Raw genomic sequence first — 26,605 nt, 5'->3', positions numbered from 1 at the left:
GGCTCATGAATATTAATGACACAGCGTGACGCTCGATTGGTTACGAGGCAGGCGTGTGGTTCGGTGGGCGGTGCAATGAATAACAGTCAGGTTGTATCCGGGAAGTTTACCGTCTGCAACGTCGTCACAACGTAAAATAAATATTTATCATGTAAGGGAGCGCACGAGCACAACTCTTTGTTTGTTATTCGTTACAAAATTTTGGCCCTGCTTCTAAAACTCTTAAAACGAGGCTTATTGTACTGAAACAATCAGCAGGGAGGAATAAATTTCTCTCACGTGATGTGTCTTTGTCGTAAACACGTTCTTCTGCCAAAGAGGAAAGACAGAAGTATCACTTTAATTAAAAGAGACAGTCTGGAGAAACAGGTTTGGGTTAACCACAGTTTTACTTGGAACAAAGTAATTATCTTTCAGTTAGACACGTGATCAGTGAATGAGGATTACTTCACAACAGCGAATAGGCTAACAAATATGTTCGAAGACCGTTTTGCTAACGTTCCCATTAAGTTATAAAACGTTCAAAACTTTTTTGCGACAATTATGCGAACATAAAACATCGGAACGTTACTTTTGAATGTTCCCTGAACGTCTTAAAACAAGTAGTAACATTTAAAAATGTTATATGAACGTCCATCTAAAACATTTCAGGAAAAATTAAATTAACGTTTTTGTGCTAACGTTTTGAGAACATTATTAAAGACCAGATAACTTTGAACCAACGTTACTGGAAGAACGTTTGTTCATAACTTGTTTATGAATGATTCGTTCATTTTGTGCCAGTCACGTGACAACTGAACAAAATGACTCGAGAATCGAGAGGCGAACTAATCGTTTCTGTTTCTTATAAATTATATTTGGCTGCACTGTATGATTTTCCTCATTCAGAATATAATTGCGTATGATGATGGATTCGGGGAATTTGGCTATTAAAAAGCTTACATTTTAATTAGCTGTATATCCAACTTTATACAGAGCTGTGCGAAAATATAGTTTATATATACTTATATATCCAACTTTATATAAAGAAATATTCATGTGTCTCTCCACTGAAAATCATGTTATTAAAGTCTGGTGTTGAATATCGTCACTGCCTCCAGGTGGCGTCATTGAGCTAATTCAACCAGATTCTCCACTGGAGTGAAACCTGATGTAGATTCTGTTCAGAATTGCATACTTACATTAGTCATGCTGTTTCTGCAGTATGTGCTCTGTATTTTATGTATAATTGGATAATCTACAACATTTGAAAAAAAAAAAAAAAACAACTGAATGGAATACTGTATGCTACAATAAAATGTGCAGCTTTAGTTTGTTGCATATAACTGCTGTTTGTGTGCAGAATATAGTTTTTTGTTACTCTTATGCATATTTTTTGTATAGCCATTAGTTGTGTTGGCTCAGACCACAAGCAGTTCTGTCTTTGCAAGGTTGAGATGAAGGTGGTGGTTCTTCATCCAGCAAGAAACATCTGTCAGCCAGGCTGAGATGCGAGCAGCTACTGTCAGATCATCTGGATGGAATGAGAGGTAGAGTTGTGTGTCTTCAGCATAGCAGTGATAGGAAAAACCATGTTTCAGAATGACAGATCCTAGTGATGACATGTAGATGGAGAAGAGAAGCGGTCCAAGCACCGAGCCCTGAGGCACTCCAGTAGCTAGATGTTGCAACTTAGACACCTCGCCCCTCCAAGACACCCTGAAGAACCTACCTGAGAGGTAAGACTCTCTCACACACACACACTTTATATATATAACACAAACAAAGAAGATAGTCAATCTAAACAATGAAGATAAAAACTAGAACGCGTGATGTAGGCAGAAGTACAAAGCGAACGTACAAAGACTAAGTCAAATGTCCTTTACAAAAAATGTAAAACAACGATGTTAGATGATTTTGAAGTTGGAGGAGAAAATGAGATGGAGTTTTTCGCTCTACCGCGGTACTTCGGTCTACGTCACGCGTGACCTTTCCAACATGATTACGTAATGCATGGAGCATCACAGAGCAGTGCAAGACGAGCATTTGTGGTTAAAAAGTATATAATTCTTTATTTTTATTTTTTTAGAAAATGGCCAATGGTTCCTCTAGATAAGACTCTTATTCCTCGTCTGGGATCATGTAGAGCTCTTTGAAGCTGCACTGAAACTGACATTTGGACCTTCAACCCGTTGAACCCCAGTGAAGTCCACTATATGGAGAAAAATCCTGGAATGTTTTCCTCAAAAACCTTAATTTCTTTTCAACTGACATAAACATCTTGGATGACATGGGGGTGAGTAAAGGAAATACTAATCCCTTAAAATCATCAGCTGAATGATTATATATCCAGTGAGGTTGTTGTTTTGTCCAAACATAGTTCTGTGTAATTGTGGTCATTGTTTCTCAATTACTTCCATACACTCTACATACTACAACTGCTAGATTATGCAGTTCCAAATATGCCTCACTAACCTTAACCGTAGGACAGAAAGAAACGCACATGTTGAGACGCTCTCGCTGCTGAATCTGGTTTTGTCATTCAGCGATGTGATCGTCTGCTGCGATCTGTCTCAATCGTCGAGCCTGTTTTAATAATGTTGGACGGGCCTCAGTCGGGGTGTTCATGTCTTTGGCTTCACTTCTGTTGCTTTTTCTCGTTTTCCATTCTCAGTTTTTTCCCTCTGCAGTTCTGGGAGAAGATGGATCGCTCCGTGGAGCATCTGGCCTCTATTTTTACAACTTCTTTCACACTAGAAGTCCTGCTGAGAGAAAAATGGATCATATCTGTATCATTCTCAGAAACATTCTCTCTCAAATTAGTAACGTTAATAGAACGTTGGTTGAAAGTTATCTGGTCTGTAATAATGTTCTCAAAACGTTAACAAAAAGCCTCGTTAATAGATCATTTTTTTCTGAAATGTTTCAGTTGGACGTTTTTTAAATGTTTCTACTTGTTTCAGAACGTTCAGAGAACATTCAAAAGTAACGTTCCCATAATGTTTGAAGAATGATACAATGCAATGTTCCCTTAACGTTCACAAATTGCAGATCAGGCTTTTGGTTCTTTATTTGAAGGATGTTTTTATACTGTTGTGTGAACTTGTGTGTGTTTGTTGAGCTGTAAATGAAGAACTGCTCCAGTGAACAAGATAATTACATTTCAGACACAGTCAATAGTTTCTGCCCCAGTCGATGTTCAACAACCTCAAACGTGATCACTGGTTTACCATACAAGTGCACTAATTAGTGTAGTGTGTGTCCTGGTTTGGTGCGAGACTGATTATGAGTGCTGAGATCTGACAAATACAGATACAGCAGAATAAAACTGAAATTATTTATCGTGAAACATCCAGATGTTGGTTCACTGTCACCCCCTTTTCGCTGATAGATCTGAACTTCATTAAGAACATTATTAAAGACCTGATAACTTTGAATGAACGTTACTGGAAGAACGTGTTCATAACGTTAAGAGAATCTTGCCAAAACGTTCCTTCGCTGCTAACAAAAATATATTCTAAGAATGTTTTTCTAACATTCCCGTTAAGTAATGAAAACATTATTTCTGAATGTTCAAAATGTTGTAAAAAAAAAAGTTTTCTTGGTTATGTGAACATTAAGGGAACATTTAATTTTATCATCTTCAAACATTACGTGAACGTTACTTTTCAATGTTCTCTGAACGTTCTGAAACAAGTAGAAACTTTAGACGAACGTCCAACTGAAACGTTTCAGAAAAAACGCTCCAGGAACGATGTATAAATAATGTTTTTGTGCTAACGTTGGACCAAAAAAACATTGAACGAATGTTCTATTAACGTTACTGGAAGAGCGTTTGTTCATAACCTTGAGAGAAGCTAGCTGGACTCACTGGTCGAGGTCTGGAGCGTCTGGCTCGCGGCCCTGAGGACAAACTCAGTGATTCAGTGTGTAATTTCATTAATTATAAGAGGCATGTATGGTGAGCGCGGAGTGTGCCGCACACTGCTCTCTTTATGAGCGACTCGGACTCACAGAGATGGTTTGTGTTTGAGAGCGGCCACACATCGCACACAAACACCTTCCACATCCCGACCTGTTCAGCGTGCAGATGCTCACTTCATGTTTGACTTTTTGTTCATGTGATCCGTGTATCTGTTTTTGTATAGTTGCACATGCTCCTCTCTTTAAAGCCTGACGTGAAATAACAGTAGAAACTGAACCATTTATTGAACTTTGACTGTAGGAGATAAAGTACGGATCATGTTGATATGATACAGTAGCTTTATAGGGTTAATGATGAAACAGTGATAGTGATTCTTGCCTGAATAAACACCACTAACTGAAGTTCCAAAATACCCAGAATTCCCGGCTCCTCCACAGACCGCAGTGCAGATACCTGCAGGAATGAATCCGTCCGTCTCTCTGCACAGAATCAGCCCTTCTTCCACACGTAAACACCGTGAGCTGTAAAAAACACGGCCGTTCCACCATACCACCCCTCCGCTCGTGTTTGTACTGGCTGAGAGGAGCCATCAGAGCAGGGCATGCTGGGAATACATGTTTTTCTGCTGGCTGTTGCTATTCTGAGTATAATGACTGGCACCTGTCCACAGACCCCGAGACTCGCTTTCAGAACTCGATTTAAGGGGTCTGGACCACAGAGAGAGAGAGAACGTACAGTGATCTTTTACAATAAAGATATTACAGTCATATTTTTTAGTCATTTCGTCAATAAAAACTAGTGTTGGGGGTAACACTTTACAAGTAACGTGAGTTACGTAATCAGATTTCTTTTTAAGTAACTAGTAAAGTAACGCATTACATTTAAATTTACAATTAAATATCTGTTACTTTTTCTAATAAGTAATGCAAACCCAGCCTAAGTGAGAAAACAGTAACGCAAAAGTAACATAATGGATTACTTTCCATAAAAAGTAACTAACACAGTTACTTTTTTAGGGAGTAACACAATATTGTAATGAAGTACTTTTAAAAGTAACACTGCAGAAGCAGGTGCTGTATGACAGAAACATCCTAACTTAGAATCTCATCTTATCTGTTTAGTAATCATGGTAATTTCATTTAGGAAATAGATATTTTTCTTTATTATCTTATTTGAAGAATTAAGTTAGGAAGTTTCTGTAATGCATCCCCACAGATGATCATCTCAGTTTTGTCCGTTTGCTTCTGGCCATATTCATGATTAGCAGTGAAAGCAGTTTGCTTAATAAGAATTGATTTATGTCTGTTTGTTCCTCTGATCATGTAGGACAATCAAATATTCACTCCAACCACTAACCTACTTATAATTCATAACGATCGTCAAAGTAAAGCAGTAGGACTTCAGAACGAACTCAGTATCACAAACTTTAACTAATATGGAAGATTTTTCCTGTAAAGGTAAAACAGCTCTGGTTTAGTGAAAACACCCCCGTTTGATGGGTTTAGGAAATAAAGCGTCAGACTGGAGGGGTGAAGCTCATTCACACCTCATTATACAGGAACAGACACACAAAACACGCGTCATCAGCTCTTCTGTGTCTCAATGGAGCAGAAATCAGCCCTTTGTGTCACAAACGAGGCTCACAAACAGCTGCAAACTCAGTGACGCCTCAGACTCCATGTGTGTATTTCATCTGAGTAGTTAATGTAGTTGTTAATCCATCAGTCTCTCTCCAGTATGTCTTTATTCGTGTTTTAAGGGCCAGTACTGTAAAACACATTAAATCAAATCATCTGTATTTCACATTAAACAGTTTTTTACATTCAAGTGATTTCATGCAAGCTGGTCTGTTTAACTGTGATCATTTCCACAACGTAAGAGAAAAATAATGCTTTTGTGAATCATAATTATGACACAAGTCGAAATTAACATGCTGTCAAAATCATGATATAAAAAGTCGAAGTTATGACTTAAAAGTTGAAATTGACATACTAAGTCATAATAATAAGATGAAAAGTCGAAATTATGACTTAAAATGTCAAAATTGTGACATTAAATGTAAAAATTATGACATACTAAATAATAATGAGATGAAAAGTTGAAATTGACAATAAGTATGAAAAGTCAAAATTATAACTTAAAAATTCAAAGTTGTGAAATGAAAAGTCAAAATTAAGACTTAAAAAGTCAAAATTGTGACACATCAAATTTGGGAAATTATGACATACTACCCCGGTTTCACAGACGAGGCTTAAACTAGTCCTAGATTAAAATGCATATTGTAGCAGTTTTAATTGAAAGCAGCTTGTACTGATATATCTTAAAATATGTCAGTGTCATTGTTTTGTCTCAAGATTCACACCAGTAATGTTTTTTTTTCTTGGGCATGTTTATAAAAGTTACTTAAATGTCCTAATTGAACTAATCCTGGTTTAGTCTAAGCCCTGTCTGTGAAACCGGGCCTACAAGTCATAATTATAAGATGAAAAGTTGAAATCATAAGTCAAAAGACTTAAAAGTCAAATTTGTTACATTAAGTCAAAATTGACAGACTAAGTATGAAAAGTCAAAATTATAACTTAAAAAGTCAAAAATGTGACAAAAATCAAATTTGTGAAATTAAGTTGAAATTATGACTTAAAAAGTCAAATTTGTTACATTAAAAGTCGAAATTATGACAAACTAAGTATGAAAAGTCAAAATTATAACTTAAAAAGTCAAAATTGTCAGATGAAAATCAAATTAGACATTAAGTTGATACAGTCATAATTATAAGATGAAGTTGAAATTATGACTTAAAATGTCAAAATTGTGACATTAAAAGTAGAAATTATGACACCAAGTATGAAGTCAAAGTTATAACTTAAGTCAAATTATGACATACTAAGTCATAATTATAAGATAAAAGTCAAAATTATAACTTAAGTCAAATTTGTTACATTAAAAGTTGAAATTATGACACACTAAGTGTGAAAAGTCAAAATTATAACTTAAAAAGTCCAAATTAAGACTTAAAAATTCAAAATTATGACATTAAATGTTGAAATTCGAACTTAAAAATCATAACTGTGACATAAAAAGTAAAAATGATGACATTCTAGTGATAGTGATGACTTTTTATAATTATGATTTACCGAAGCATGATTTTTTTTCTTAAGTGGGGGAAATGTGCTTGCTTAAAGTTAACTGTATCTGTCTGTCTGCACTACATTACCCAGAATCCCTCTCGCTGTTCGGCGATCGTCGGGTGTCTCCGCCCACGGGAGCGCGCGCCGCGGAATGCTGCTCTGATTCCAGCGCGGTGGAAAAAAGTTTCTCAGAGATGGAGCGGATGGTGAGGCGCTGATTTCTGCGCTTTTATTCATGATAGTAAACGCGAAAAGGAGATTCTGTTGACGCGGACCTGCCGAGAACTTTGTTCTCCTTCATATTCGTTCGGATTTTACACTTTTAAGGATAGATTTTGTGGACTTTTTATTAGTTTTTTTGTTGGGGGTGAAAATGCCGCAGCCCGCTCGCGCTGTGAGCTTCGTGCTGCTTGTGTTTCACGTTACGGGATTTAAAGCGGTTCACGGAGACTCGGATCGCTCGGAACCGGACCAGTGCCCGTCTGTGTGCTCGTGTGTGGGTTCTTTCGCCGACTGTAGTGGATTAAAACACGGCAGGATCGTGGAGCGGCTGCCCGCGCGGATCACGCGTCTGTGAGTGTTTTACCTCAGATCCTTTGTGTCTCTCTCACTGGAACACGATCAAAACATTCACTTTCTGTAGTTAAATCTGAGAAAAACACAACGTAGAAAATGATAACAATGTGCAGCCTGTTTATAGATCACTACAGTGAAAAACAACTTAAACAAACAAGGCTTAAACTAGTGTAAACATAAACTTTTCTCCGTCTATACAGTGACACTGATAGTTCTGACGATGTTCAGTTAGTTTGATCGATTTTCCTCTGGCGTGTGTGTGTGTGTGTGTGTGTGTGTGTGTGTGTTCAGTTTAAAGGCCCAAAGAATCTAATCAAAACCACAATAATTTAAATCACAAACAGATCGAACCATATTTTCATCAACAAAATAATAATAACACGACTAAAAATGTTAGTCATTTATCTCCAAACAGAAGGACTTTTGAAAGCTTTTAGCAACTGGTGTTTTGTTGTTCTGCTCACAGGACTTCATTTGCATGTTACTTTATTCATGAAGAACAAACACATTGTAATTAATCAGGCTTTCACACTTTTCTCTTCTTGTATGTCAGGACTTTTTGATGCCATGGACCCTGAAATATGCGAGAGGCCCCTTTCATATAATCATAAAGACCCATTTATACAGTTAGAAATGTGTACAATATTGCCTGGAAAATATTTACACACTCTATCCTTTTTCTACTCATCATTAGTTTACTGTAAGTTGTATAAAGTTGAAGAGAAACATAAATTTAACTCTTACATTACAGAGCAGTCTTTAGAAAATTGAATTATATCTATTATCTATTACTAATAATGAGATGAAAAGTTGAAATTGACATACTAAGTATGAAAAGTCAAAATCATAACTGTCATAATTATAAGGTGAAGTTGAAATTGACTTAAAATGTCAAAATTGTGATGTTAAAATTCAAAATTATAACTTAAAAAGTCAAAATTGTGAGATGGAAAGTAACAAAAATTAAATTTGTGAAATTAAAGGTTGAAATTATGACATACTAAGTCATAAGATTAAGTCGAAATTATGACTTAATGTCAAAATTGTGAGTTAAAATGTCAAAATTGTGATGTTAAAATTCAAAATTATAACTTAAAAAGTCAAAATTGTGAGATGGAAAGTAACAAAAATTAAATTTGTGAAATTAAAGGTTGAAATTATGACACTAAGTCATAAGATTAAGTCGAAATTATGAAGTATTTGTGAGTTAAATTGTGAGTAAATTGTGAGTTAAAATGTCAAAATTGTGACATTAAAAGTCGAAATTATGACAGAATTCAAAATTATGATTGAGATGAAAAGTCGAAATTATGACTTAATATCAAAATTGTGACTTAAAATGTCAAATTTGTTACATTAAAAGTTGAAATTTTGACACACTAAGTACGAAAAGTCAAATTTATAACTTAAAAAGTCAAAAATTGAGATAAAAATCAAATTTGTGACCTTGTCGTAATTATAAGATGAAAAGTTGAAATTGACTTAAAATTTTCAAATTGTGACATTAAAAGTCGAAATTATGACACTAAGTATGAAAATTCAAAATTAAGACTTAAAAAGTCAAAATTGTGAGATGAAAAGTTAAAATTAAGAAAATTGTGACAAAAATCAAATTTGTAAAATTAAGTCAAAATAATGACTTAAAATGTCAAAATTGTGACAAAATTCAAAATCATGAGTCATTATAAGATGAAGTTTAATTTATGACTTTAATAAAGTACTCATCATTAGTTTACTGTAAGTTGTGTGAAGTTGAAGAGAAACATAAAATTAACTCTTACATTACAGACCAGTCTTTAGAACAAAATAAAACTGATGTCAAATTTAAATCTATTATATTATTTATTTACATATAAATATTATAATTATTTGTTTTTATTCATTTATTTGCCTTTTTTTTTCTCTCTCTCTGAATTTTTCCACTGACCCAGTTTAAACCCCTGGTGTGAGAGTTATAATTGCTGTATTTCTTGTTCAGTTCTGTTGCGTTCATAAAGAGTGGGATGAGATGATGTTTTGAGGCAGTGAAGGAGAATGTCTGGAGAGAGGAGCGAGTCCTCGGGCCTTCAGGAGGTGATGCTAATTTACGAGCAGCTCTGCAGCACATGTTCACGCATTAAACTGGCTGAGCTTTTGTTTTCCCCAGGCCCATTATTTCTGCTGAATTAGCAGCTAAACCCAACCAGAGATGGAAGCCATTAAGAGCCAATGTGTAGAAAGAGAGAGAGGGAGAGGGAGGGAGGAGGAAGAAATGGAGGCCTGGAGTCTTTGGCTGTGAAGAACTCTCGCTGCCAGAATGGAAAAATAGAAGGAAAAAGCTTTTCATGATTTACATCTGGAAAGAGCCAGGGTTTTTTCAGCGCCGTGGAGAGTTTGAGACGGCAGCAGCTGTTTTACACTCTTCAACTCTGAACCGACACCTTTAACTGAGGGAAACTCGTACTGGAAAATTGATCAGTCGGCAGTAATATGAGTGAAAAACTAAATGCTAGCTTTATTGTGTGTTTTATCTTTAACATCTGCTGTTTTTGGACGTTTTATGTTGGAAATTATTATTTATTTATTTGGAAATGCAGGTTGGAGTACGATGTGAATAGCGTGGTGCATGAATACGATAATAGTATTATTATCATCACTATACTTGTGTAAAGCGATATAGAAATAAAGCTGAATTAAGGCAATAACAGCAGACCCAAACTGAACCTGTGAACATTTGAGGAAAATCTGTGTTATGGATTCAAACATTAGCCTTGTTTCCATTCCATACGTGCAAAAGTGGAATATCGCATAAAACATTTGCAGCGTTTCCATCCCATGTGTTCAAGAGAACAAAATCATCACTTCCTGGGAAACTGGCGCAAATTATCAGTAATAAAAATGTAAGTTGCTTCAATCAGGCTCTTTTCTCCTCCATCATAAATGATTTTCATAGATGAAACACAATAAACGCTGTCATGTGATCTTGCGTTCGGATGCTGGTGTTTGTGAACACAATCGTGTGAGACGCTTCTGGAGGGAATTAAACCAAATCATCCTGATGACAGACTTTGACTCAGACGTTTCAGAACCACCAAACCAACATTTGAGATGCTGCGTTGTGATTGGTCCGCTGGTTAGTCCAGTTATCCAATCACAGCCTCTGCTGAGGCAAAGTAATGTGAGTTTTTGAGGGATTTATTCAGTAAATGTGTTTCCGTCATAGTTTATGCGCACGTCTTATTATTAGATAAAAATGTATCCGCCTGAATTTTTTAAGTGCAATATTATAATTTATGCACATCTTGGTGTTTCCATGCGGTGTTTTGTTTATGCGATATTTCAAAATGCACATGAGAATAGGTGGATGGAAGTGTAGCTACTGATGAATGAAGCTGAGATCAAACTAGCACAAATTTGAAATGAACACTTTGAATCCTTCGGCCGTGTTTCTGGATACGACAGATAGTCGCGTGAGAACGTGATAAACTGAACGAGAGTCTGAAGCGTCTTATCGGAACAGAGAGAGTGATATCTGAATGTGACGAGTGTTAAATCACATGACGAGCTTGATTAAGGAAACACGGGCAGAACGAATGTCTGTGTAAATCATATGGAAAAGGAGTATTGCATAAATTGTCCAACTCAATTGATTTTACACTGAATTCTGTTTCATTCAGTGATTATTTCACTTCAGAATTAAAATTTCCTGATAATTCACTCATCCCATTTGATCCAAGATGTTCATGTCTTTCTTTCTTCAGTTGAAAAGAAATGAAGGTTTTTGAGGAAAAAATTCCAGGATTTTTCTCCATATAGTGGACTTCAATGTCCGATGGTTTCTCTAGATAAGACTCTTATTCCTCGTCTGGGATCATGTAGAGCTCTTTGAAGCTGCACCGAAACTGACATTTGGACCTTCAACCCGTTGAACCCCAGTGAAGTCCACTATATGGAGAAAAATCCTGGAATGTTTTCCTTAAAAACCTTCATTTCTTTTCCACTAAAGAAAGAAAGACATGAACATCTTGGATGACATGAAGGAGAGTAAATTATCAGGAAACTTTCATTCTGAATTGAGCTAATCCTTTAAGTAAGAAACAAAGGCTCATGAAGTTGTTATAGTGAAGCTCCACCTCTGAGTCTGAGAGATTCCAGTAAAACGGTCGTCCAGAGCCAGAAACTGACTCCACGAGCGCACACGGTTTGCTGTTGGAAATCAAAGGCGGCGCTCACTTTCCCTGCATTGCGAATAGATTAGCAGTCGTTACTTTCCCCGCGGCCGCTCGCGTTTGAGCTGATGGAGTCCAGATGGGGACAGAGAGCCGCGGAGGCGTCTGGCAGCTTCACGTGACGCTCCGGAACCGTCTCAAAAAATCAACACAGACTGTCTCACCCTCAGCGAAAAGTGTCTGTAGTCAAGCAAATCATCTTATGAATCATCTTAGTGGTTTGAATCAGTCCAACAAATGTTTTGCTGAAATCCTGATTGGATGTTTGTGATGGTGTGTGTAGTTAAAGAATATTATAAATGGTGCTTTTTCATTGCACAGAAGGTTCTTTATAGTGGAGAAAAGTTTTCACAATAAGAAAAACAGGGTTCTTTTAAGAACTGAAAGGTTCTTTGGGGAATCCAGTATCTGCAAAAACACCCTTTTGGATCCTTTATTTTTAAGACTGTATTATTAAATATTTGCAAAAATAGTGTTTTGTTTCTGATTGATTGGGTTCCTAATGCTGTGTTGAATTGGCGTGATCATGTCGTACTGTGCGAGTGTTTTGGCTTCAGTCGGGTGACACGGATTCTCTTCCTCATGTGCTGCTCTTTGATGGCTGTTTTTCTCTTTGCAGGGATCTGAGCCATAACAAGTTACGCACATTTCCTGAAGCGCTGTTGGCCAGCCTGCCGCACCTCAGCGAAATGTGAGTGCGCTCTGTGTTTTGGGTTTTGTATTTTTTTTCTCCTCGAACGTATGAAATCTACATGTGTAACCGTTGGGTTTTATGTTCACAGAAAACTGAGTAACAACGAATTCGAGTCGATCCCGGATTTGGGCCCAAACGCTGGGAACCTCAGCAGTCTGATTCTGTGAGTATGAGACAATATCATAAGTGAAACTCATTGTTCTGACCCAACATGACAACTTAGACCTCATCCACTGGAGTGAGTTTTGGGGCGGGACTATCTGTTTGACTGGCCAATGAGTGTGTTTGTGCCACATTCACTAGTGGCACATTTTGAAAGATGAACGGATTGGGTGTTGGATTAGAGTTTGGGTTTGAAAAGTGTCATTGGTTGGATTTGGATGAGGTGGTTTTGAGAATGTTTTTAATGTGAGTCAAAACGGTTTGAATCTGGTTTTAATATTCCTCATTGTCATATTAGTGATTATTTACTGTCTTCCAGCAGATTTCATCTTCTTGAAAAAGTCACACATAAAATGACAAAATAATGAAACATTAATTTCCCTGGTGAAGAGCGTCTGGAGCGAGTTTCAGAGCGAGAGCTGTGTGTGTGTGGTATTTCCTCTTGGACGCAGAACACAGTTTGGCACGGTTTTGTTGGTCTCTTGTCTGTGACGGCGCCTGTGTGGAGCGTCATCTGAGTCTGAGCGCTCCGTGTTAAATACAACACCGTCCGGATACATCCGACTGCAACTGATGAGACACTATTAACGTGTTTAGTCTAGTGGCACATTTGGACATTTTATGTTGTCTTGAAAAAACTTTATCTGAAGACTTGTGGTTTGAAGGTCAAGATAGATGAGATCTTAGTGGTTTCTAGGCAGTTGCTAGGGTCTTTTGGGTGGTTGAAACAAGCATTTGGAATTGAATCAAAAAAGTTCAGTCCTTCAATCTGACGGTGAAATTTTCCAGCTGATTACTCACGAGCATTGGCTTCATACAGCTCTTTAATTGTTCAAGGCCATAAATTCCTGTGAAATCGTTGAATTAATTGACGTGTTGGCGAGTGAATTACTCCCAGCTGTGGAGCTGGTGCCGTTTGTTTTTGGTGGGCTGAAGGGTCAAAGACGAGAGACGCTCAGTCTGAGAGACTGTTTAAATAAGAGGCAGGAGCTATACGATACCCCAGACCCCCGTACGGCTCTCTCTCGCTCGCTCTCGTTTGCAGCGCTAGAGATGTCAATCGCATTTATACTGCAGTGGAGATATTAATGACTGCTTTATTTACACTTGAGAACAATTAAAAAAAACTGTATTGCATGACAACACATCCCAACTAAGTAAAGATGGTGTTTTTTATTTTTAGATAATGCAAAGTGACATTCAGTTGTGACACATTGATCTGGTGTGTGTCGCTCGTCCAATCAAATTAGAGTCATATTTGCCTATAGAGCTGTGCGTTAAAAGATGCCGATCTCTATTCAGACACTCACGCAATCTCATTAAACCTTTGATAAGTTCGATCACAGCGAGCCAGAGTGAGCCGTTGTCATGTATAGATATGAAACAGCTTCGCCGTATCATTATTTCTGTTGTACAAATATTCATATTATCACAGAATTACTGAGATAAAAGTGTATAGTTTGGATATAAACACTGATGTCTATGGTAGCGGTCAAAATAGAGCGAATTACCTTTTCAGAGTAACTTGATGCTTTGAATAAACATCGTTACACCAGTAGATGGCGATAAGTGACTGTTAAAAATGTATTTGTCATTGAATCATTCAGTCAAGAGATTCGTTCAAAAATGATGATTCATCCAGTAATGAAACAAGTGAAGTCTTCATGAGTGAGTCATTGAATCATTTTTTTTTTAAATAATTCGTATTAAACTTTTTAAATAGACTGCAGTTTTACAAATCACATTATTTTGTTTAGTTGTCTGTTCAGAATCATGGGAGAATCGTGATCTCCATTTTAAACAAAAAAAAAAAAATTTGTTATTCTCAATTTATCCAGAATCGATAGTTTAAGCCTTTTTTAAGAACAGTTTAAGCTCTAAGTCTAGTTTCATCTTGACTAATTTAAGCTTTAAGCTTTTTTTAGACTAGTTTTAAGTCTAGTTCAAGCTTTTTAAAGTCTATTTTAAGGTCTTTTAGTCTACTTGAAGCTTTTTAATTTGGTTTAAGCTCTTTTAGTCTAGTTTAAGCCTTTTAAAAGAACAGTTTAAGCTCTTTTCTTAAGTCTAGTTTCAGCATTTTAGTGTAGTTTAAGATCTTTTAGTCTAGCTTTAGCTCTTAGTTTGGTTTAAGATTTTTTTTAGTTTAGTTTATGCTTTTTTTTTTAGTCTAGTTCAAGCCTTTAAAAGAACAGTTTAAGCTCTTTGTCTAGTTTCAGCTTTTTTAGTCTAATTTAAGCTCTTTTAGTGTAGTTGAAGCATTTTTAGACTAGTCTTAAGTGTAGTTTTTAGTTGTTTAAGCTTTTTTTTTTTAGACTAATTTAAGCTCTTTTAGTCTTTAGCTCTTTTTGTTTGTTTGTTTTTTAGACTTTTTTTTTTTTTAATAATTCGGATTATCAGACAATACTCATCATGACCACTTTAAAATCTCAACTATTTTCCGTTGAATTTCCAACTGAAATAACCGTATTAATGGTAGTGATGAAGTGAAATGATTTGGTCGATCCGCTCAGTTTGAGGTTCATTTGCTCATTAATGTAATGCAGCAGGATCTTTACAGCATGAGGAAAATATGTTGAAATTGAGTTGAAGTTAATGTGTTTCAGACCGTGTGTGTGTGTGTGTGAGCTCTTCTCTGCTCATCTCAGAGCCAACTTGACTTTTTTCCCTTTAGTCTCATCTGCCAGAAACACACACGGTGTGGAAAGTGTCTGCATTGTGAAATTCAGCGAGTGTCTAATAACTCTCATAACGTGCTGACGTGCCAAACATTCGCAGCGCTGCTTTCACAATCGACTTTATGTGGAAACAATCTCACTCTGAGTGCTTTTCACATAATGTGTCGCGTACATGTTTGTCATCAGGATTTGGCGTTTAGCTCGCGGCACTAAAAATATCCCGTTCAGACTCTGCCGCTGATTAAACTAACGGCGTGTAACAACCTTATTTGCTGAAAATTGGTTGAACAAATTTGAGTTGTGCGGCAGAGAGACACAATGAGCCGCTTGTTTGTGTGAACGCGGAGGAGGAGGGGGAGAGATAAAACACACACTCCCACACACCTGAACACACACACACACACACTCTCGGCAGATGTTGAAGACACACAGAGAGATGTGTCTGGTTATTTTATGGCTATTCTGTCATGAGGAATTACAGCGAAGTAATAAACAGGAACTCATTCCTAATGGAAACAAGTCTTTGTTGTTTATTTTTTTCCATCTGAGAAACTTAATGTAAAATGTTATCTTCAAAAACACCGATTCAAGATCAGGTAATTTCCATCGGTGGCATTCCTCACTTGACTTCCTTGTTTTCCATCGGATGCTTCATTCACACGTTCGTCTCTCCAGTGGGATCTGCTCCGGCACGTCCCGCGTCTTATCTATCTCGCTCTCTCAACACCTTTGACTCATTCCCCCTACACTTCACAAAAGCACAGGTTTCCCATCATGCCTCTGTGTGCCTTGATTTTTTTTTTTTTTTTTTAAAAAGGTTTGTTTTTCATTGTGGGCTTTTCTTAAACTAGAAGAAGGAATATTAGAGATTTAGATTACTGGATTGTCATCATGTGTCCTCTCTTGTGATGTCAGCACTGCGTTTATATTGCATTACGCTCAGCTTCACCTGCATAAACGCAAACCAAACCGAGTCTGTGTGACTGTGTGAGACCTGTGGAGCGCCGCGACTCCAGGGAATGTGTTCAGCGTGTCTGACACACAAAGGCGGCTCTGTGCCGTCCGTGTTTCTAACACAAGCAGCTCCTGCACTGCAATTTAGGAGGCGTGCATCTCGGGAAATTGCTGTGCTCGTCAGCGGCGCTTTCACTGAGGGAATGGGCTTCATCATCCGCATAATTGGCAAGGTTTTTTTTTTTAAATACCTTGTTAGTAATTACCTTATAAACCAAATGACACGCTTCTAAACCCAAGGGCTGTTTTGACCTGTTGTGAGGCGTGCTGACATCAGAGCCGGAGAGATGCTGCGACGGGCTTCACCTGCACTGAAATCTGCTCTCTGTAATGCCTCTGTTTCTGTTTTCAGAGCAAACAACAAAATCTCGAGGATATCGTCAGAGCGGCTCAGTTCGCTGGTCGCCCTGGAGACGCTGGACCTTAGCAACAACAATATTGTGGAGGTTCGGGCCGGGGCTTTTCCTCCACTTCCTCTGAAAAACCTGTGAGTTCATCTGTTCTGAACTGACCTGCTTTCCAGAAACCTGCAGGAGTCTCATGTTCCTCGGCACTGTGTGTTAAAACTGTGTGCTGGTACTAAAACTGCTAACCATCAGCTTTAAGCTCTTTTTAGACTATTTTAAGCACTTTTACACTAGTTTAAGCACTTATAGGCCAGGTTTCACATCCTAAAACAGGATTAGGCCTTAGTTCAATTAGGGCATTTAAGTAGCTTTTATAAACGTTCACTAGAAAAAAACATTACTGATCTTGAGACAAAACAATATCACTGACATATTTTAAGATAAGTCAGTGCAAGTTACTTTCAGTTAAAACAGCTCAAACATGCATTTTAGTCTGGGAATAACTTAAACCTTGTCTGTGAAACTGAGGGTTAGACTAGTTTATGCTCTTTTAAACTAGTTCAAGCACTTTTAGGCTAGTTTGAGCACTTTTATACTAGTTGAAGCTCTTTTTAGCTTAGTTAAAGGTTTTGTTAGACTTGTTTAAGCTCTTTTAAACTACAGTAGACAACATTTGAAGTGGATCAAAAAAGTTCATCAAAGTTGTTCTAAGAACTAAGTAGATAAAGAAGGTTTTAGGACAACTTTGATGAAAGGTTTTGATCCACTTTAAATGTTGACTACTATAGTTTAAGCACTTTTAGGCTAGTTTATGCTCTTTTAGACTTGTCAAAGTGTTTAAACTAGAATAAAAAAGCATAAACTAGTTTAAAAGAGTTTAAAAGAGCTTAAAAGAGTAACAAAAGCTTTAACTAATTTAAGCTCTTTTTAGACCAGTTAAAGCTTTTGTTACTCATTTAAGCTCTTTTAAAATAGTTTATGCCTTTTTAGACTAATTTAAGCTCTTTTTAGACTAGCAAAAGCTTTTCTTATTCGTTTAAGCTTTTTTTTAGACTATTTTAAGCACTTTTAGACTAGTTTAAGCTTTTTTTAGACAAGTGTAAACTCTTTCAGACTACTTTAAGCTCTTATGTAGCTGTTTAAATGATGTATTAACATTTTTCCATTTGACAGGTTTTAAGAAGGCATTCTTCAGTATAATGATCGACCCAAACCGCTATCAGATCACAATCAAAATAATGGAGAAATGATATATGAGAAAATAAATTCTAATGTTGGCAAATTAAATGTTCACAAAATCACTGAAGTCAAATTAGTTTTAGGCTTAAATGAGTTTTCAGTAGCCAGTCTAGTCAGCAGCAAGACCACAAAAATGGCTGATTTTAACATATTGTACACAATATTTATGCAAGATTCCAAAAAGACAGAAGTAGTTCATTATCTACTGCTAAAGCTATCAGTAACTACAGCTTCTGTGAATTGGTCAGCATGTCATGAATCTGTGTTTGAATGTTTTGTGTGCAGGTTGATGAATAACAACCGTATTTCCACGCTGGAGCACGGCTGCTTCAGTAATCTGTCCAGCTCGCTGCTGGTGTTAAAACTCAACAAAAACCGCCTGAGCTCCATCCCGCCCAAGATCTTCCCGCTGCCCCACCTGCAGCACCTGTAAGTGCACTCGCTCGTGTCCGTCTCGTGCCGTCGGTCCGCACTCATGCCTGTCCTTGACTCTTGTGCTTGTGATTGACAGGGAGCTGAGCAGGAACCGCGTGAGGCGCATCGAGGGTCTGACGTTCCACGGGCTGCACGGCCTGCGCTCGCTGAAGATCCAGAGGAACGGTGTCACGCGCCTCATGGATGGGGCTTTCTGGGGTCTGAACAACATGGAAGTGCTGTGAGTGAAGTCCTGTGCTCATGCTTTACTCCAGCCCTTCAGAACGCGTATGTGACGTGTGTGTGTGTGTGTGTGTGTGTGTGTGAGCAGACAGCTGGAGTACAATAACCTGACGGAGGTGAGTAAAGGCTGGCTCTACGGGCTCCTGACGCTGCAGCAGCTGCATCTGTCGCACAACGCCATCAGCCGCATCAAAGCCGACGCGTGGGAGTTCTGCCAGAAACTCGCTGAGCTGTGAGTCAACTTTACTTCTCTAGACGTCTCTGTCCCAAAATATTCACAAACTATAATAGTATGTCAGTGATGACAGAGAGTTTGATGCTACGTCCAAAATCGAATATGTCCCTACTATATAGTAGGCGAGATTCTGTAGTGCACATATGATGGATACTTTACTCGTTTAATTATGTCGAATGCTCTGTTTGTCAGTGATCTGAACTGGAACCAGCTGACCCGTTTGGAGGAAGCCAGTTTCGTTGGACTCAGTGTCCTCGAGCAGCTCCACATCGGAAACAACCGCATCAGTTTCATCGCCGACGGAGCGTTTCGAGGCCTCGCCAACCTGCAGACGCTGTGAGTTGAACTCTGGGAATACTTTCAACACTTTTATTTTCAGCATTCAAACGCCCCACGTTTGTTCTTGTTCGAGAAGCTGTTTCATTTGGATATAAGACCAGCGCAACTTCCCTCTCATGCCACTTTAATTCATCAGTGTTCATTAATTGAGTATTGTAACAGATGACCCATAAATATGTATGTTTATAAATGCACATGCCGTGAGTCTCAGCCGTTGCTCTTTTCCATGAGCGTATTGCGTTTGCTCATGCATGTGGTTTCAGTTTTAAACTGAACCAAATGGCAGAGGTCAGCGCAGGTCAGGTGTGTTTGAGGGGGGAAGGGATGTTGTGGCGAGAGAAGAAGACAGGGATTGGGGACGTTGCTTTAACCTTTTGGGACAATACAGCTATCTGTCTACACCTATCTATCACGATACACATGATTTTTAAGAATTGGGATTCTATATTGCTATGTATTGCGATTTTTGTTTGCTGTAAACTCTAGACCTCTAAACTCTGGGGAAAAGTTGAAGAATACACTTATACATGATGGTGCAGGTCATATATCCGTAGATGTCTCTCTGACCGCCATTTTTCACTTTTTTCCGTTTTTATGACATGATATATTAATATCGATTCTGGAATAAAAAATAGATTTCAAAATCGCGATAGTTAGGTGAATAATTTTTTTTGTCTGTAACCTGTTTGTAACGCTTTAGTGCATTTCTAGCATGAAATAGCATGTTGCAAGCATTTTAGCATATTACTGGCATGAATTAGCATGTTACTAGCATGTCTTACCAATTGCTAACATGCTGCTAGTATGTTTTAGCATGATATTAACATGAATTAGCATGTTAGCATGATTTAGCATTTTGCTAGCATGTTTTAACACATTGCTAGCATGATTTAGCATGTTAGCATGTTTTAGCACATTGTTAGCATTAATTTACACATAGTATTATTTTGCTAACATGTTTTAGTGCATTGCTAGCATGAAATAGCATGTTGCAAGCATTTTAGCATGTTACTGGCATGAATTAGCAAGTTACTACCATGTCTTAGCAATTGGTAACATGTTACTAGCATGATACGAACATGAATAAGCATGTTGCTAGCATGTTTTAGCACATTGCTAACATGAATTAGCACGATTTAGCATTTTTTAGCATGTTGCTAGCATGAATTAGCTCAGCATTATTTTTCATTTTGTTAGCATGTTTGTAACATGTTTTAGCACATTGCTAGCGTGAATTAGCACATTTCTACCATGGATTAGTATGCTGCTAGCCAGTTTCAGTAGGTTTCTCAGAGCGTCTGGTTTGCTGCAAGCTCATTTTTAGCACAAACACAGGCCCGCGGCAGCTTTATGACTGGTGTTTTCTGGGTGTGGATTTTAACACTGTGGTTTCTTCTGATTTCTCGCACTCTCTCTCTTCAGAGATCTGAAGTGTAACGAGATCTCATGGACCATCGAGGACATGAACGGCCCTTTCTCTGCTCTGGACAATCTGAGGAAACTGTGAGTGCTTATTCCTGTCATCTCAGTGTAATTATTGATGCACATCAGTATCAGTGCAGAGGACGAATAAAGTCGTTTTCCTGCTCCTCAGGTTCCTCCAAGGGAATCGCATCCGGTCGGTCACCAGAAAGTCTTTCACAGGCCTGGACATGCTGGAGCAGCTGTGAGTCTCTTTCAGATCCTTAACGTTTGATGATGATGTTTTTAGGTTTCTAAACGTCTTCTCTGTCCAGGGATTTGAGCAACAACGCCATCATGTCGGTGCAGGCCAATGCGTTCTCTCAGATGAAGAAGCTGACGGAGCTGTACGTATGAAACGCCACACTAAACCTGCGCATGCGCTCGTGAACCTGCTTCCTTCAGTGATCACTCTTGTGTCTCGCCCCGTCAGGCACCTGAACACGTCCAGCCTGCTGTGCGACTGCCAGCTCAAGTGGTTTTCTCCGTGGGTGGCAGAACATGCTTTCCTTCCACTGGTGAACGCCAGCTGCGCCCATCCACATCTGCTGAAGGGCAAGAGCGTCTTCGCCGTCGCCCAGGATGAGTTTGTGTGCGGTGAGTGGGCGAGCATGACTCTAACAAGTCAGGCTTTTTCTTAAAGGGGACCTATTATGCAGAATTCACTTTTATAAGGTGTTTGAACACAGATGTGTGTGTAAACAACCAGCCTATAATGGTAAAAATCCACCACTCCTTTTTTTATAATCCCCATAAATCATAGTCTCTCCAAACCAGCATTTCCAGATTTCCCCTACTCTTACGTAAGCCCCGCCCACAACTGCTGACGGAATCTGCCCTATTAGCTTAGCTCCTCCCCTGAGTGAGCCGTACACAGTCCGCCATGTCTCACCAGAGCATTTAACTGCAGCATTCGAGTAAGAAATGTACTCGTATTAAAGCTACTAAAGTTATTCAGTCAAAAGCAGTGAGTGATTTTCTGTTTTTCTTTTGTTGTTTGATTCATATTGACAGCAGATACAGCAGTAGATACTGTATATTACACTGCTGTCACTTTAACACACAGATCTAATATACACATGCGATTTCTTTCCCTTCTGTTTACTTTCACAGGCATAACCGACTGCGTTTATGTGAACTTTGTGTGTGTTTGACAGTTTAAGTGCAATAAGACGTGAAAGAGAACTTAGTTTGATACTGAAAACCGTATATTAGAAGTTCAGACTGATATGGCTTTAAAATGCATGCATATAATAAACTTGAAGATGATGATGAAGAACTGCAGTGTCACATGAGCGTGGCCACTAAAGCTTTTTTCCACCACTAAATAAACAAATAAAAAAGATAATTGCGACTTTTTATTGTGAGGTTTAAACTAGCAATTGCGAGTTATAAAGTCATAATTGTGAGATATAAATTCGAAATTCTGAGAAAAAATGTCAGTCTTTTTTTTTCCTTACAATTGGACATTATAACGCAATTGCAAGTTTATATCTCACATCTCGCAGTTCTGACTTTTTTCAGGCTCCACCCTCTTCTGGAAAGTGGGCGGGGAGCAGCAGCTCATTTGCATTTAAAGATACATGCATGAAAACAGCATGTTTTTCCTTCCACTCAAAAATGGGCATTTACAATGATCTGTGGGGTATTTTGAGCTGAAACATCACAGACACATTCTGGGGACACCAGAGACTTATATTACATCTTGATAAAAGAGGCATAATAGGTCCCCTTTAAAGAGGAACTTTGTTTTTGGGCTTGGTTTTCAAGCATGCATCGTTGTGCTTTGCAGATGATTTCCCCAAACCCCAGATCACCGTGCAGCCCGAGACACAATCAGCCATCAAAGGCACCAACGTGACGTTCGTCTGCTCGGCGGCCAGTTCCAGCGACTCCCCGATGACCTTCGCCTGGAAGAAAGACAACGAGGTCCTGAACGACGCAGAGATCCATAACCAGGCGCACCTGCGGTCTCAGGTCAGCGAGGTGACGGAGTACACCACCACACTGCAGCTGCGCCACGTGGACTTCTCCAGCGAGGGCAAGTACCAGTGCGTCATCTCCAACCACTTCGGCTCCTCGTACTCCAGCAAAGCCAAGCTGACCGTCAACAGTAAGTGTTGAGGATGAAATCAAAATGGACTCTATTTACAGGGTTCCTGCGGCTCTTAAAAAGGTCTTCATTTTGTCCTCGCAGTGTTGCCGTACTTCACCAAAATGCCCATGGATCTGACGATACGTGCTGGAGCCACAGCCCGACTGGAGTGCGCCGCTAGCGGACATCCGTCCCCTCAGATCGCCTGGCAGAAGGACGGAGGGACGGACTTCCCAGCGGCCCGCGAGCGGCGCATGCACGTCATGCCGAGAGACGATGTGTTCTTCATCGTGGACGTGAAGACGGAAGACATTGGCGTGTACAGCTGCACTGCACAAAACACGGCCGGGTCCATCTCGGCTAACGCTACACTAACGGTGTTGGGTTAGTTTACGCATATGTTCATCAGAAATGATAATTACATAAAAACTAAACCAAAAAAACAAAAAAACAAAACCAAAAATGGGTTAATAAATAATCAATCAAATGTATTTAATGATCAACACTCAAATAAGCTCTATTTCAAATGAAACTGAAAGTTTTCATAGAATAACATCCCGTTCCTTCTCCAGAAACACCGTCGTTCCTGCGTCCGCTGATGGACCGTACGGTGGCGAAGGGCGAGACGGCGGTGCTGCAGTGTATCGCCGGCGGGAGTCCTCCTCCCCGACTCAACTGGACCAAAGATGACAACCCGCTAGTCGTGACCGAGCGACACTTCTTCGCTGCCGGGAACCAGCTGCTGATCATCGTGGATGCCGCCGAGGGAGACGCGGGAACCTACACGTGCGAGATGTCCAACCCGCTGGGCACGGAGCGTGGGAACGTGCGTCTGGCCATCCTTCCCAACCCCAACTGTGACTCGGGCCCGGCGGGCGGCGTGGCGATGGGGTCTCCGTCGGGCAGAGGGCCAGAGGAGGACGGATGGACCACGGTGGGCATTGTGATCATCGCGGTGGTGTGCTGCGTGGTGGGAACGTCTCTAGTGTGGGTGGTGATCATCTATCACACGCGCCGTCGCAACGAGGACTGCAGCGTCACCAACACAGGTCAGTCCCGATGCCTTTTAACCTTTTACGTTCCAGGTCAAAAATGACCCGCCTGCAAATAATTGCTTGTAAATCTCTTGTTATGCTAAAAAAAAATGTTTATATCTAAAAAAAAAATGAGCTTTCAGTAAGATTTTGTTTGGTCGCAGTACCAACCGCTTCCACTAGATGAAATTTGTTTCCAATGCGCTTATTTTTGAACAATACAAGCTTGACTCTTTCGAATCATGTCCATGATTTTTTTTGTGTGTGTGTGTTCACACAGCAAGTGCCAAAACCTTTACCAAGTTTCGTACCATTCTGATGAAGTAAAAAATTCTAAAAAAACGTAAATTTTTTAGTCAAAAAAAAGTCTGGTAAAAGAAAATCCTTTCTGTTCAAAATGACCAGAACACAGCACGACGGTCAACATGGACGCGTAAAACCAATAATCTGGTTTCTCTCCCGTGTCTAGATGAGACGAATCTACCGGCGGACATCCCGAGCTATCTGTCGTCTCAGGGGACGCTAGCGGAGCGTCAGGACGGGTATATCGCGTCTGAGAGCGGGAGCAGCCATCAGTACATCAGCTCCTCCATGGGGGGATTCTACATGCCACCCAAAGACATGAACAGTAAGACGTGAACTAACTGTAAACTAAATCAACAAAATTACAATAAAAATTACTAAAAATTTCTTGTTTTTCTCCTCCCATAGGCCTTTGCCAACTGGACACAGGAAGTGAAGCGGACATGGAGGCGGCGATCGACCCGCTGCTCTGCCATTATCAGGGTCCGGTCGGCTCTCTGCTGAGACGGAGCAACCGGTACAGCCCGGATCTGCCCGACACCTTCACAGGTGAGCATGTGACGCCACAGACGCCCCGTATCGTCTGCGTATCTGTTGATTTAATCGTGTCCTCGTCCTCCTGCAGTCTGTCCGTCAGAGCAGCGGCCCGACTCGTACGCCAGGAAGAGGGAGTTCTACACCTGCAGCTCCGCCCTCGAACCCTTCGATCACATGATGATGCAGCTGCCCGCCGAGACTTCCTGTGTGGAGGACTGTGAGCGAGGAGAGTGCGTTCTGGGCTCCTCGGGGTCATATATGGGTGAGTCCCAGACCGTCAGTGTGAATGTTTGCAGCAAACAACAGGAAAATAACCCAGATATATGTCTTTGTGTGGCTTGGGTTTATCCATCAGGGATGAATGAATTCCATGAATGATGTATTATGAATGCGCTCCTGTCGTCTCAGGTACGTTCGGGAAGGCGCCGTGGCGGCCGCAGCAGGAGCTGTGCTCTCATAACGGAGTCATTCTTCACGAGAATCCGTACGCAGCGCTTCACGCCGACTCGGACCTCGAGGTGATGGAGCCGGACACCGGCGTGTATGAGCAGCCCTTCGATAACAGGACGATAGAGAGCTTTCCCGCCTCACCGCTGGGCTCGTAGCGGCACGATCATGTGACTTTACCAAGAGTTTCGTTCCTTCGAAACTAGAAACGTTCTACCTCAGAAAGAGCTCCGGCTGAATGTAAATGAAACGCTTGTACAGAAAAACAGAATATATGCCTTTTATACAAAAATATATTTTGTAAATTAATAGTGTAATTTTTTTTTCTACTCTTTTTCTCTAAATGTACGGAGCCCCTAAAGGGACATGGTGATGGAAAAGTGTTTCTCTGAGGAACGCAGAAGCATTGAAATATATTTTTCCCTCCCATCTCATGTTTTGTCCATCGCCGTGTCCCTTTAGGGACTCCGTAGTAAATGTACTATGCCTGTTCGGTGCAGACGTGAGTCAGATATATGACTGATACGGACAATCAGCGTGACTGATGGGAGGAGTTAACCTGAGTGACAGTTCATGTGTGATTCTGTTTGATCAGGTGATTATGATGTTTATTCAGCTTTGGATAAAACACCCGTTTGCACAAACTAGAACACAATAAACACATTCCCATGAGCTGCTACACGTGTGTAAACACCTGCGTGATCTCTATCCTCACACACACACACACACACACTCTCACACATTGATGCTCTTGGGATTGAGAAGCTTGTTGATGCTTCATTAATACAGAAATGTTTGTTGGAGCAGAACTGTGAACTGAAGATCTGATCGGGGAGGTTTAATGTCTGTGGAGAACAGGTTCTCGCCTCATCTGCTCCTGATCAGACACTAAACGTGAATCAGATTCACACCATCAGCAGTTCAGATGATCACATGATCTCATGTGAGAATGCCGCTCGTTTGAGGATTCAGCCTCGAGCGTCGAGCTTTCAGTGTTTGATGAAGAGCCAAGATCTTCCAGATGTTCTCTGCTCTATTTACTGCATTTATAAATCAAAACTCAAGTGATTTCATCCCTCAGTAACTGATTGGATGATTAAAAGCATCTTTATCATTTTATTTCTTTAAAATGATGTCGCTGATGAATCGTTCACAGTAAGAACAGGACCTTGAAGTCCATGTAGATGTCAGGAGTCGCTGCACATTCCCGTATATTTTTATTCAGCAGGTATTTAAACTCAAGTGCCTCGAAGCGTTTTGTTTTAACTGCCGCCAACAAAGAGTTTCCTGGCAAAAGAGGGAAAACGAGAGAACAACTGGAATTCCAGAATTATTCCCCCACTTTGATTTCGGCTCCAGTGGAACTAGACAGGAAATCAACTATTTCTTGGACCACCAGCGGCCGGCGCAGGCCGGATTTTCCCTGATCCCGCGTCGGCCGCGGAGCATCTGAACGTGACCCGGGGTTGGAGCCGCTGACCTCAGATCTGCTCCACGGACCTGCGTTTACCTCCCATCCTGTGACTAAGCAGAGAAAATGGATCTCACAT

The 26,605-nt window shown here is 39.8% G+C and overlaps 1 protein-coding gene across 4 annotated transcripts; it reads left to right on the top strand.

The window, feature by feature from the left end:
• Positions 1–124: 124 nt before the first annotated feature.
• On the top strand, positions 125–25,734 carry lrig3 (leucine-rich repeats and immunoglobulin-like domains 3). Of its 4 annotated transcripts, XM_051890837.1 has the most exons (22): positions 125–1,529; positions 1,609–1,718; positions 2,069–2,275; positions 7,123–7,238; positions 12,436–12,507; positions 12,599–12,673; positions 16,714–16,848; positions 18,233–18,376; positions 18,459–18,602; positions 18,693–18,836; positions 19,032–19,175; positions 20,601–20,681; positions 20,773–20,844; positions 20,915–20,986; positions 21,073–21,236; positions 22,432–22,752; positions 22,837–23,118; positions 23,307–23,783; positions 24,238–24,396; positions 24,480–24,620; positions 24,697–24,870; positions 25,017–25,734. In XM_051890837.1, exons 3-22 carry the CDS (start codon positions 2,270–2,272, stop codon positions 25,211–25,213), a joined length of 3,120 nt encoding a protein of 1,039 aa, XP_051746797.1. In that variant the 5' UTR covers positions 125–1,529; positions 1,609–1,718; positions 2,069–2,269; the 3' UTR covers positions 25,214–25,734. The 4 variants fall into 4 exon arrangements, with proteins under 4 accessions (XP_051746797.1, XP_051746795.1, XP_051746798.1 ...); XM_051890835.1 differs by having other exon boundaries at positions 125–1,718; XM_051890838.1 differs by lacking the exon at positions 7,123–7,238 and having other exon boundaries at positions 125–1,718.
• Positions 25,735–26,605: the final 871 nt, after the last annotated feature.

The sequence above is a fragment of the Ctenopharyngodon idella genome, chromosome 4 (assembly GCF_019924925.1).
Source record: "Ctenopharyngodon idella isolate HZGC_01 chromosome 4, HZGC01, whole genome shotgun sequence".
Taxonomy (NCBI): Eukaryota; Metazoa; Chordata; class Actinopteri; order Cypriniformes; family Xenocyprididae; genus Ctenopharyngodon; species Ctenopharyngodon idella.
The sequence above is the reverse complement of the archived record's forward strand: the minus strand, read 5'-3'. Positions and strand labels throughout refer to the sequence as shown.